Below are 14,009 nucleotides of genomic sequence, written 5' to 3'. Positions count from 1 at the left end.
AACAGTTACATTTCCAGGAAGGATTACTGTCATAGATAGAATCTGGAGCTCCTTGTGAAAATGGTATCAGGAAAAATTTCTTAACAGAAAGGGTTGTCAAGCATCAGACATGCTGCCCAGGGAAGTGGTGGAGTCAACATCTCTGGAGGTATTTAAAAGACTTGTAGATGTGGTGCTTAGGGACATGGTTTAGGGGTAGACTTGGCAGTGCTAGGTTAACAGTTGGACTTGATGGTCTTAAACGTCTTTTCCAAACTAGACCATTCTATGATCCTGTGAGACTCAAATTCCAGACAGTGAACAATGTGGCTGCCTAGATCCTAGGTTTTTAACAGCTCAGGTCACAGCCAGCCTACGCAGCCTGTGCCCACATCCTACTACTTTGCTTCCAATTTCCAAAACAAGACAAGACTTTGTCTCAAAACCCAGTGATTGTACACATCACCCTCACACACAAAAATTCTTAAGCAAAATACATATTAATTTTATAAATTCACAAGAAAATTGTTCTTGAAATGAGAATACCTTCATTTTACTCCATGGTTCAGATTTCTGAGTCATCTTCTTCTCTTTTATTCCCTGATCCCCAAGAACACAGTGACTGTTGCTGCTGAGCATGGTATGGGAACACAACAAAATTCCTCTCCAGGACACAGCAACCACAGAGGTATTTAAATGGCATGGAGTTGAAAAGAAGGACATCAGGCTTCACCCACACATTATTAAGCCAATGAGTCAGCAGTGGGACCAGATCTGTGTGGCTAAGGTAATGATGTCAGAGCCAACTATGGTTAGAAGTTCTGAATTGCCGTTTCTTGTACTATTTAGACCTCACAGGCTCAAGGCATAACAGATTTTTTTCAACTCTGGGGTCCTATCCAGGCATAGCCTGCCATTATTTTAACTAAAAAGTACCTTCACATATTTTTTTCAGGATTAAAAAAACCTAAACAAACAAACAGGGTGCACCACACAAGCACAAAGATGCTTCCAGCTTCATAATGAAACAAAAAAGGCCACTGCTGATAGCAAGGACTTCTGTTTGTAGTTTTAAAACTATGTTTTCATTAACATCCTGAACACTATCCCAGTGTTCATATATATATATATATATTTATACATATATATATATATATATATATATATATATGCAAACAGAGTAACCTTTTAAATTTCATTACAAGGCGAGGTGGTTTGTATTACAGTGCCAGGTCTGCATTGCCCTGAACAGAAATACTGAACAAAATGTCATACAAAACAGTTGTTTCCAATTCAGAACACCTTTGGAATTATTCAAGAATCCCAGAGGACTCTACCTCTTCACTGATCTTTCTGGACAATAGGACACAGAAAAGCAGGAGGTACCTCAAACCTTTCTCCCTGGTTCTGTTGGATAACCAGAAAAAAAACCTCAAATCAACCTAATTCCATATTTGCTTCCCTCTTACCATCAGCTCACCCACTTTCCAGGTCTTGATAAGTTATTAGGCTCCCAAAACCAGTTAGAAGAACAGGCAATAAATGAACAGCACCACTAACAGCATCAGTTAGGGGCTTGGAAATTCCTGTTAATGACACCCAGCAGCAAGTGAGATCACTTGGAACAAACATGTTGCTGTTGGCTCCTGGGAGGGTGTGGGATTGGGAGTGCTGACTGGTGCAAAGCTATTTCCAGTGCTCCGTAAATCTCGTGCTCTAATCATGCCCTTCAGAGAGCTGGTGATGATGAAGGGATTTTCTGTTCTCCCCAAGTGCCTGGACAAGCCTCCATACTTCACATGCAGTAAAAAAGAACAAAACAAAAAAAACCCAAAACAAACCCCAACCAACAACCCCCCCCAAAAAAACCCCACACAAACACTAATTATAGCTATTTGGGATTATCCTTTGGTCAGTCTTATAAATTCACTCCCCAACAGATCCACTCAGTTATGATGGGCACATAAGCCAGTCAGTCCCACAGGGTAACTTCCACTGCTGTTACTAGAAGTGCTTTCCCCTCATCCTGATTTTCTTAGCCTCACACTGAATATTGAGCCTCATTTTTGCAAAGCAGCTGTCTTGTTCCCAGAAGCTAACCTTCTCAATGCTCCTTTCCTTGGTAAAAGACAACCCAACACCTGTGAATGCACACTTGTGCAAACTATCTTTACCAATAGTAATACCAATAACAGGTGTACCAAAGAGTTGGCAAACTGCATTTAGATCTAATACCACAAAGAGTATGAAACAGAGTGAAGAATCAAAATGTATCAAGACCTTTTGACAAGTGGCTGCTGCTTCAGTCATTTTATTTCCTGTGTAGGAGATGGGGATAGTCTACTGTACTTTGAAAGCAGCCCTTTAGCAAGTGAAAATAGGAAAGATTTTCTGTGACAGTGAGGAATTTGCTAACATTTGCCAGGGGAAGTACCAGGAGAAAAGCAGGGGAAAAAACCATAACATTTATGTGAAGATGAGAGCGAAAAGCATCAGACTGATAGCAGCACAGAGGACTCACTTTATAAGCACTTGCATTTCTTCTCTTTTGCATTTAATGAGCATACCACCCCAGTAATGGTTGGGTATACAAACCACAAATCTGACTTATTACAGGAACAAATCTGACATGCACACTGACCACAGAGCTTCTCCTGAGTTCCTAAGAACTGAACTGCTGATTGCAATTCAATTCCAAGCAAAAATTCTTCAATGTAATCTTACCTATCTCTAGTGCCACAACAATTATCTGAATATAATGTTAAGAAAAGAAAAAGCAGGTGAAATTTATTTTACATCCATGATAAATTTTCACAGCCACTTTCTAAGTCCTGCAAAAACATAACCCTCACATACTGAATAAGGCAGCTCCTGATTTGAGTTGAATTTGAATTTGGCTGGAGGGCCGAGCCCAGAGAGTGGTAGTGAATGGTGCCACATCCAGCTGGCAGCCAGTCACTAGTGGTGTGCCCCAGGGATCAGTGCTGGGCCCCATGCTCTTTAACATCTTTATTGATGAGCTGGACGAGGACATTGAGTCCATCATCAGTAAATTTGCTGACGACACCAAGCTGGGGGCAGGAATTGATCTGCTGGAGGGTAGAGAAGCTCTGCAGAGGGACCTCGACAGGCTGGGCAGATGGGCAGAGTCCAACGGCATGAGATTGAACACATCCAAGTGCCAGGTTCTGCACACTGGCCACAGCAACCCCATGCAGTGCTACAGGCTGGGGTCAGAATAGCTGGAGAGCAGTCAGGCTGAGAGGGACCTGGGGATGCTGGTTGACGGTAGACTGAACATGAGCCTGCAGTGTGCCCAGGCAGCCAAGAGGGCCAATGGCATCCTGGCCTGCATCAGGAACAGTGTGGCCAGCAGGAGCAGGGAGGTCATTCTGCCCCTGTACACTGCACTGGTTAGGCCGCACCTCGAGTACTGTGTCCAGTTCTGGGCCCCTCAGTTTAGGAAGGATGTTGACTTGCTGGAACGAGTCCAGAGAAGGGCAACAAAGTTGGTGAGGGGTTTAGAACACAAGCCCTACAAGGAGAGGCTGAGGGAGCTGGGGTTGCTTAGCCTGGAGAAGAGGAGACTCAGGGGTGACCTTATGACTCTCTACAACTACCTGAAAGGAGGTTGTAGAGAGACGGATGTTGGTCTCTTCTCCCAGGCAGCCAGTACCAGAACAAGAGGACACAGTCTCAGGCTGCACCAGGGGAGGTTCAGGCTAGATGTTAGGAAAAAGTTCTATACAGAAAGAGTGATTGCCCATTGGAATGGGCTGCCTGGGGAGGTGGTGGAGTCGCCATCACTGGAGGTTTTCAGGAGGAGACTTGATGGGGTGCTTGGTGCCATGGGTTAGTTGTTTGGGTGGTGTTTGATTGGTTGATGGGTTGGACGCGGTGATCTTGAAGGTCTCTTCCAACCTGGTTTATTCTATGTATTCTATGAATAGTAAGCTATATGCTTAAATATGGAGTAAGTACAGAAGCTATTCTTACTTTGCAGAAACAAAAAGTCATTGTATTAATTCATCTTCTGACTAAAATAAATTCTTTTTACAGAGCAATGTCTTTCTACATCCTTTGAACTAGTGCTTCATACTAACAATGATATATGTTAAGGAAAAGGAGTTATCTATCTCCGTTTTGTTGCAGCTCCACGATCTGAAACACGCTTATCTCTTTCTCCATGGTCAAGAAGGGCTGCAAGCCTGTGGAGGGATGTGCAAATACAGTGCTAATTTTATTCAAAAGCTGGAAACTGCCCTTGAGTCTCTGACCCAAGGATGGATCAGCCCAATGGCTGTGCTGAAAGGAAAGCTCACGGAGTGCCTTTTCCGCCTGTGAGAATGGACTGACCTTTTCTGAGCAATTCCCTTTTCCCACCCAGATTTACAATGTACACTACAGAGATTTGTTCTGTAAGGATGCCTTCCAGTAACACCCAGCCACAGCCAGCAGGGTATCTGACAGTGCGAGAATGTGCTCAGGTCCATGCAGTCGCCATCAGATGGAGAGTGGGAAGACAGATATTGCATTGTAGTTCATTTGTACTTACATGTCTGCCAGCTTCCAGGGGCTAGGAAAGATCAATGAATCAAAGGTATTTTGTCCTAAACACAAATCTCACCACTTTCAGACTGCCAAGTGCCTTGAATGGTTAGTGTTAGCAAGACTGGATTTCTCTCAGTGGAACAAGATGCCACCACTTTACGGCCACGGTCCCACAGGCAGACCTTGTGCACAATGAAGCAGTTGTGTGAGAATGGCTTTATGCCACCCACATGACTGACAATATTATGATCTTAACTCATTTTTCTCACATTTTCTGCAGAAACAACTGTAGTTTCTGCTTTCTCTCCAGAATACACTATATCATGATCCTGAATACAGGGAAAGCATTATGTAAGTGAAGAGCACTTCAGTCAGCTCACTGAGACAAGGAAAACTAACAAAGCAACTTTACATTTGCTGTGCAGGCAAGATATTTACCAAAAACCCCAGTGATGCCTGCAGTAGGAAAGAAAGAAAAGCTAATATCTTTCTGCTTCATTCATATTCGCTATATTTCATCATCAAGACTTAGATAGAATCATAGAATTATAGAATTGTCAGGGTTGGAAGTGACCTCAAGGATCATCTAGTTCCAATCCCCCTGCCATGGGCAGGGACACCTCACACTACATCAGGTTGCTCAGAGCCACATACAGCCTGGCCTTAAAAACCTCCAGGGATAGGGCTTCTAACACCTCCTAGGGCAACCTCTTCCAGTGTCTCACCACCCGCATGGTGAAGAACAACTTCCTAACATCCAATCTCAATCTACCTATTTCTAGTTTTGTTCCATTCCCCCTAGTCCTGTCACTACCTGACACCCTAACAAGTTCCTCCCCAGCTTTCTTGTAGGCCTCCTTCAGATACTGGAAGGCCACAATTAGGTCTCCTCAGAGCCTTCTCTTCTCCAGACTGAACAGCTCCAACTCTCTCAATCTATCTTCAATAAGAGAGGTGCTCCAGCCCTCTGATCATCCTTGTGGTCCTTCTCTGGACATTTTCCAGCACCTCCAGATCCTTCCCTGTAATAGGGGCTCCAGAACTGGATGCAGTACTCCAGGTGGGGTCTCACCACAGTGGAGTAGAGGGGGAGAATCACCTCCCTTGACCTGCTGGCTATGCTTCTCTTGATGCAGCCCAGTGGCTAAAACACTTGCAGAACAACTGCCCATTCTTAAACAGGACTGAAAGTGTCACACATACCCACTGTGTTTTTATAGCCTTGGTGATCTTTAGCCTGTTGCCTTTCACACTATTCTGCAGATAAGTTATGCAGATGTAGCCTGTCTATAAGCTATCTTACTACGTATCAGGAAACAGCACAGTAAGAACATAGAGGAACAGGAAGAGAAAATGAGGATAAAATAATTCCTCCATGGAGTTGTCTCCAGCTTGTCTCACAATGAGCCATGATGGGCTCCAGGCACTGATGTGTAGTGGTAAAACTGCTTTCAACTTTGAAACCTTCATTGCTCTCGAAGTGTTGTTTAAAGGTACATTGGATCTGCTCAACTCAAATAATTTACATCAGTTACTTCAGTCTCTGGAAAACAGCCTTGTAGTTTTGTCCCTTGTCAGATGTTCCAGATCTGAACATGATTTGTTGTATAAGTGGACTGAAAAAATAAGATTGCGTCACAAATTCTGCAATTAGGCAAAGGCCATACAAGCATCTTGTAGCATTCAAGACTTGGAGCAGACCAGTCTGAAATATGAACAAGCTATCAGTATCTCAATTCTGACTCTTGCAGCTGAAAAGTTATGTGTTATGAATCAGAATTATGTGACCTAATTTTTTCACATGATGAACTCAAAGCAGTTTGCCTTAGAAGGGAGAAGCTACCACTGCCCTCCTGCCCTCCTCTGAAGCTACTTATCTGCGGTGAAACCTCATTTAAGAATGGACAAAAATTACATAGCCTGAATACTCCTTGAAGAGACATCAGTTGTTAAATTCCAAGCAAAGCTGACTCCTCTCCTGGCTGCCATAAAGGAATCAAACCAAGGCAGACAGCCTGCTGCAAACCTTCCTCTCCTTTCTGAAGCAAGGTGTGCCTTTGCACTGGTAAGACTGGATATGCATGTGCTAGTCAGTGGTCAGGCATACCGCATAGTGCCGTTGGCAACCTTCACTGACTGAATACAGAATTGTATGTCACTGTGACCAAGTGCTGCTAGGTACATGCTGCTCTACAAGTGCAGTGAGCTTCAAAGTCAAGATAAAGATGCCTCAGAAATACAGATAAGAAACTTTAAAGAAACCTGAACCAGGACTCCCCATGCTGCACTTGTGTAGGGTAAAATGACCCCAAATAACAAGATCTTTTGCAGCACTAGAGAAACTTCAGTTAGCGAGCTGTGCTTCTGGATGAGTGACCTGTAAAGTAACTCAAACACAATACAAGCCCAATGCATATGCATCCCATTTCCACTCAGCCAGGCTCAAGGAACCTTGGGCAACTTTTCCCCAGTAATTTCCCAGTGCTAACTTTGTTGTGGTACTTCAATCCCAGCATGCTACATGAATGAAGTGTCCATACATGGTGAATGGAGTTAAATCCAGCTGGCAGCCAGTCAGTATTGGTGTTCCTCAGGGCTCAGTATTGGAACCATTTCTGTTTAATATCTTTATCAATGATCTTGATGAAAAGCTAGAGTGTATCCTCAGTAAGTCTGCAGGTGACATCAAGCTGGGTGGGACTGTTGATCTGCTTTAGGATAAAGAGGCTCTGCAGAGGGTCAAGGACAGACTGGATCAATGGGACAAGGTCAGTTGTATGAGCTTTAACAAGGTCAACTCCCTGGTCCTGCACCTGGGTCACAACAACCCTATGCAATACTACAGGTCTTGGGCAGAGTGGCTAGAAAGCTGCCCAGTGGAAAAGGATCTGGGACTACTGATTGACAGCCAGATGAATGTGAGCCAGCAGTGTGCTCAGGTGGCCAAGAAGGCAAATGGCATACTGACTTGCATCAGAAACAGTATGGCCAGCAGGACCAGGGAGGTGATCATCCCTCTGTACTCTGCATTGATAAGGCCACACCTTTAGTACTGCATTCAGTTTTGGGCACCTCAATACTAGAAAGCCATTGAGGTGCTGGAGAGAATCCAGAGAAAAACAGCTATGCTGGTGACAGGCCAAGAGAACAAATCCTGTGAGAAGCAGCTGAGGGAACTGTGGCTGTTTAGTCTGATGAAAAGGAGGCTGAGGGGAGACCTTATCGGTCTGTACAATTACCTGAAGGGAGGCTGCCATGAGGTAGGTGTTGGTCTCTTCTTGCAAGTAACTAGTGATAGAACAAGAAGGAATGCCCTCAAGCTGTGCTAGGGGAGGTTTAGGCTGGACTTGACAATAAACATTTTCACTGAAAGGGCTATAAGACATTGGAACAGGCTGCCCAAGGAGGTGGCTGAGTCTCCATCCTTGGATGTGTTTAAAAGCTGTGTAGAGGTGGTGCTCTTGGTAGAGTAGGGTTAATGGAAGAACTTGACTATATTTGTTGGACTTGACTATCTTGGTTGGACTTGACTATCTTGAAGGTCTTTAACAACCTAAATGATTCTATGGTTCTATACAGAACATTCAAGTCCTTTAAACAGGCAGAGATAGGAGAGTGGTTCCTTATTGATTTCACCCCTACAGCAACATTCACCAGACAACTCTCCCCTTTGCTCCTTCCAACACACTTATCTGCCATGATGAGAATATCCAAATCCATTACTTTTTCCACATAGTTGCTACAGTGTGGAACATTCTTGCCCTAAGAAAATATTTTGGCTGCACACACAAACATTATAATTCCTCTGATGCTGTGAGAAAGGCTTTTAGCTACCTACAGCATGTACAGGGAACACCTCCCAGCTCCCATGTGTGCAGACAGTATTCTGTGAACCATTTCTAAGACCAAACTTTGTTTAAAATGGTTAAAAAAACCCAAAACACAAAAACCCACATGTGGACTACTAGCATTACAAATGCCTGCCAGAAGATTAATGTGAATTTAAACACTACTTGTCAAAAATAAGAAAACAAGTTCTTATTTCTGAAGTTTTTTCCTGAATGGAACACAGCTGACAACCTTGCTTACAAAACTCCCTGAATGAAACCTCTGACATAGACAGCTGGGTTTTTTTATTGGCAATTTTCTATACTTGTGTTTTAATGATCCATTTCTCAAGTTTAATTATTGAGAGTATTTGAAGTCCAGTGACACAACAGGAACACTGTAAGTGATTACTATATTGTCAGATTAAATCTAGACAAGAGCAGATCAGCTATAGGCTTGGACTGTGGTTCTTTGTTCCGGGTCATGACAAGAAAAATTCTCTGTGCACATACTGGACCAAGAGGCATGAAAAGTCATCCCCTCAGGTATGTGAGGGTGTGTAAGCTAACATTCCTTTTAAAAGGCTGTAGGTGTCTGGGGTCTGATGACTGGTAAAATGTTAATAGTAGTGTTATCTTAGCTGTACTTCTAAACATCTGAGAAGCCCTTGGTTTCACCTTGTAAAATAAAATAAGGATTATGCTCCTGTCACCAGGGCTGTAATTTCGGGGGAGTTTGGTTTTAAATGAAAATAATTCTGACTGATTGATTGTGTACTTTTGTATGACACTGAACAGAAGTAAGAATGCCTAACAGTGGAAAGGAAAAACCCGAGCTCGTGCTCTCGTGCTTACAACTCACCAGCATGAAGCAGCAACACCACAACTATTGCTTTGATCTATCTTCCTATTAATTCCTCTTCCCATTATAGAACCTCTGACATTTCACAGGTATTCAGATGTCCCTGCCCCTTCCAACCCTGACTGGTTCTATGATTCTATATTCTAATACCTATAAATAGAAATATTAGTTCAAGTACTAATTAGAAACAAATCTGGCATTTGGAAACTTGTCTCAACAAAAAGAGTAAAAAGGTGCAGCAAATGGCAACAGCGAAAACGCAGCCTGCTTCTTTGCTAAGAAAAAGCCAGACTTCCATTCTATTGATATTTGCATTAATGTTTGGATTCCCAAGAGTCTCTGAGTTTCCATCCAGCAACTTCTGCATAAAAGTAACAAGAAAAAGGTTGCTCTTTCCTTCTGTTTTAATTATTGACATAAATTTCCAGTTATAACAGGGTAAGTCATGCATACTGACGCTCTGCAGCTTTCACAGTGGTCTGCAATTAAGCGAGAGCCATGCTTTAAAAAAAAGTCACATTAAGTCTACCATGCTCCCCCTCACTGCATACTAGTTTTATCAGATGCTACTTCACAACTAAACCCCGTTTATCTAGAAATCTATACTTTCTCTCCGCCTGAACACTACATACTCAAAGCAAACACTTACTGCAAGGGTGCTGTCAGCCACAAGTTCTGCTGCCCAATTGTTACAATTCTCCCACCTTGAGAAATCCATGGGACACTATAAAATAGCCAGCATTGACTGCATGTCGTAACAACAATTTTCTGGTTTGCCCTGCAAAGACACTAAGAGCTTCGGAGCAAGGATGTGCTGCAATGGGGAAGGCTCATGTACATTATCATACTAAAGAGTGTTTTCCTCAGGGACTGTTAATATCCCTGGCACTTACTAAAAGAAACAGCAAAGAACTGATTCTCCTTTAAACTCATGCCCAAATCAGAACATAGCTGTAGTCTCTCAGTCTCTCTAGAAAGCAAATTTTTCCACTCTGAGTAAAACTTCCAAGTATTCAAAAAGGAAAATACAGACTGACCATAGATTTAGACTGTAAGCGACATGATTGCATTGGGAGATAATGCCCACATCTAAATGAACAGGGCTCTAGTAGACACTCATCATGGAACAGTGAGAAATATAACACTTGTGCAATTGGGCTGCCCAAGGCACATGTACCACAGTTACAACACCTAAGCTGCACTGTTTCTTACTGTCATGGCATGCAAACACACCTGGACCTACAAAAAACACACAGAAATGCTGAGTAATTAAGGCATCTGAAGACACAGCATACTGGAGTGAATCACAGGTGTAGCAAAAATGACCTGAATGAGCCTGGTCTGCAGTGGAACCATACCGCTCCTAGTTAGCAACACCATGGTGTATGTTAGAGAGGTTTTTTTGAAGTTCATTACCTCAGCATCTTGCTCCTGGAGCCTGTATGTCTTTTCTAAGCACTGCAGTATTCCAGGAGACAACGTCTTCTCCTCCAAGAGGTACTCCAGAAGTAAGATCAGCTGGTCAGGGAGAAGCTAAGAGGAAAATAAATGTCAGGTGTGAATAAAGATCTCTACTGACAGAGTGATTAAATGGAAACAAAACAAAGAGGGCAAGATCAGGCAACCTGTGTACTTCCAGCATCTGCTTGAAATACAAGAACTTCTAGCTGGTTTCTGAAAAACCTCATTGTTTACACATTTGTGTTCTGAGAGACTCTGTGCTGGGGCCCAATTTAGACTCATTTTCCATGGTTTTCATCACCACAGTTAGACCTGATCTAAACTCTGTTTATCTTACGGAAACACAATTATAGCTTATTAAGTAAGATTTTTATCCAATACATATGCAAAGCAATTCCTTTTTGTTTGGGCTTGGAAGGACTGAAAAAAAACAGAATAATTTAGAGTGCATCATTTCAGAACTCAACCAGACATATGAACATACTGTTTTTAAAAGAGAGGCATATGAGTAATTGCACAATATTCTCACAGCGTACAAAGAAACACAATGCAAGTAAGTGACCCACTAAAGAAGCATAGTAATGACACCTTTTGAGGGATATTTTAGTCCAATGGCTCACAAGCCATCCATCATTACATCATATGAATGTCATGCTGGTGGTGTGACACACACACTATATATATCTCTCTCTTTCTATACATGTGTGTATATACAGTTAGCGACCTGACTCCAGAACCTGTAATTTTTAAATTGAACCTAATGTAACCTGAAAAGAAAAAGAAGTCTGATGTAGCAAGTGCTTAAGTGCTCTGTTTAATAGGCTTATTGGATGAACAAATAAATAATTCAAACAGAGTTCAGAGAGGAATTACACCAGCTGCCAGGAAACATTGGAAATTCAGGATTCAGAATGATGAGTCAGAAGTTTGTTATGTGCCTCAAAGCTTTCCCCACTATTCATCACTGTGGAGCACCAGAAGAGGAAGGGGGAAGGTAGGAAAAACGTGAATTTAAGCTTTTGCCCACAATAAGTCCCCCCCAGCACTACTGACTTTCAGTGTTCTCCAGACACATTAATGAAAAAAGATATCCTGTCAGTTTAACACCATTTCCAGCTGTTGTTGTATTAGATGCTTCTCTGCTTCTGCCTTGCTTCTTGTGTCCCCCCCCCGCTTCACCAGTGCCATAGGCAAGTATAAAATGAGGCTGGGTATGGGAAATTCTGCTTCCAACCACACACCCCACAGCCAGAGCTGTTTATGTGGGCTGAATAAGTTCGGACCCCCTGATCTCTGACAGCAAGTCCATGAAGCTGACAAGCATTTTTGGTAACTTAATCTGTAACATGTTGCCATGAACAGCTAACTAAGCAACAGGAAATTTTCTTTGCTTTTAGTCTGGCAGAATTTAGCATTAATATCTAAATGGGAATAAAGAAGAAAAGAGAGCTCTAGGATTTTAATGCCTTTGTTTCCTTGCATTTTTATTTCCTTCTCTTTGCTTTCTATTATTACAATTATATTCTTGGAGACTGAGAAAACCCTCCCATCTTATTGGCTCTTACTAGAATATTTTCTAAGGTATACCAAAGCCTGACAACAAAATGGAGCTATTAAAAATAGCCAGACATTTAAAAATATTGAAAAATTCAATTTCAGCACAACTACTGAAATGGAGTCCAACAGCAGCTGCCTGGGGAATGGTGAGACACTGTAAAAAAAAAATAAATAAAGCAGGGGAAAGCTTCTGGGAAGTGGGTTTATCTGAAAACTGAATTAATTTTGAACACCACATGCAGAAAGATAGAACTTCTGTTTTAGAAAGCTTTCCCTGCTAACTACAAAGACAATGCTTAATCTGTACAAACTGTAGAACAGCTGTTTGAGTACACAGGTACAGAACAGCTTCGAGTTACCATTTTATATCTGCATATATAATCACTATACAGATTAAGCTATTGTTGAAGGTAGTATTGCATAATCTCATTGAAGCCAACAAAAACACAACAGCAGAGCAACAGCCATGTCCTTAATTTACCTCTCCCTAGTTCTGCATTATGGGTGAGGAGTTTTCATAATCACAGGTTAAACTATATCAGTTAATACTGCTGAGAGAAAAAAATCTGAGACAATGGCTGCTGTTATTTTCCACGGTCTAGCTGCCCAAGATGAGACTTTACATACAGCTTCCAACTCATGGTTTAACTGAAGTCCAAGGTATGAGCTAGCAAACAAAGTCACAGAAGTTGAGGGCACCAGCAGGATAAATACTGACAGACCTGTAACCAAAGCAGCATTATTACTTCCACTTACAACACAAATAGAAACTGGAACATTCCCTTTAATTTCTTATCCTTTCCCTTTAATAGAAGAGACTCCACCTCTGAGAAAAACCTATCCTAAGCAAAGAGGCAGAGTTAGGCCAAAGCTGCATGACAGAAACTACTAAAAAATTCCTTCAAGTGCTTAGAAATCTTTTCCCCAACCAGAGCAATTATGAGTAAAGCTATCTTCAAAGCAGATTTGTTGTCATATAGGTGCTCAAATCACCCTGAGCACAGCTTCCAGGACAAGATGCCAGCAGGCGAAGACGTTCATTACGTTACACAGCAAAGCTATACAGTCTATCGGAAGGCACAGGTGTCACATCTTAATTGGCTATTTTCAACTGGTGTGCGTGTAATTAAGGCATACAATAGGCTAAAATAACAAAACAGTGTTTTAACACATCCAACCAAATTCTGCCCAATTTCTCTCCTTCAGTCACAAGATGCTTACAATCTTTTCAGAGTCATAGCCTTCCCTAATTCGAGCAAAGGCAAATCTTCCCCATAGCCTTCCAAAGCTGTCCGAAAACAGCCATTCTTCTACAGATTTTTAGCAGTTATGAACTTCACAGAACTCCACTGGAATTTTCAATGAAACCCCCCCACAATCTGCTCTATTTCCTTTTCCCCATCACTGTCCTTATTTGTCACACCCACCTGATGCATCTCATCTTTCACACCATGAGAATTGGTTTGGGTGCACTTTGTCTATTTTCCATTTGTTTACTTATGCTTAATACAAAGGAGGTCTTTTGAACATAGATACTCTGCAGAAAACATAAATTTCTTTTCAAGGATTATGAAGCCATTTTCCTTTACAACTCATATTGTGTGAATGCATGTTCACTATCTAACACACGTAAATCCCCACACAGCTACAGCAAAGGATAGCATGATAAACTTCACTGTGTCAGTGTCTAACTCCATGTTGCAAACATTCAGAAAACAACTATAATAACCCAAATACACAAAAAAAAAATAAAATTCACACTCTGAACGGTA

General features: G+C 42.0%; 1 protein-coding gene across 1 annotated transcript in view; it reads right to left on the bottom strand.

The window, feature by feature from the left end:
- Positions 1-14,009, bottom strand: part of AOPEP (aminopeptidase O (putative)) — a 165,760-nt gene that overhangs the window by 14,993 nt on the left and 136,758 nt on the right. Inside the window, exon 13 of the mRNA XM_054178269.1 lies at positions 10,636-10,752. Within this exon, the coding sequence (XP_054034244.1) occupies positions 10,636-10,752 (117 nt within the window). The remainder of the gene's footprint in view (positions 1-10,635; positions 10,753-14,009) is intronic.

The sequence above is a fragment of the Dryobates pubescens genome, chromosome Z (assembly GCF_014839835.1).
Source record: "Dryobates pubescens isolate bDryPub1 chromosome Z, bDryPub1.pri, whole genome shotgun sequence".
Taxonomy (NCBI): domain Eukaryota; kingdom Metazoa; phylum Chordata; class Aves; order Piciformes; family Picidae; genus Dryobates; species Dryobates pubescens.
The sequence above is the reverse complement of the archived record's forward strand: the minus strand, read 5'-3'. Positions and strand labels throughout refer to the sequence as shown.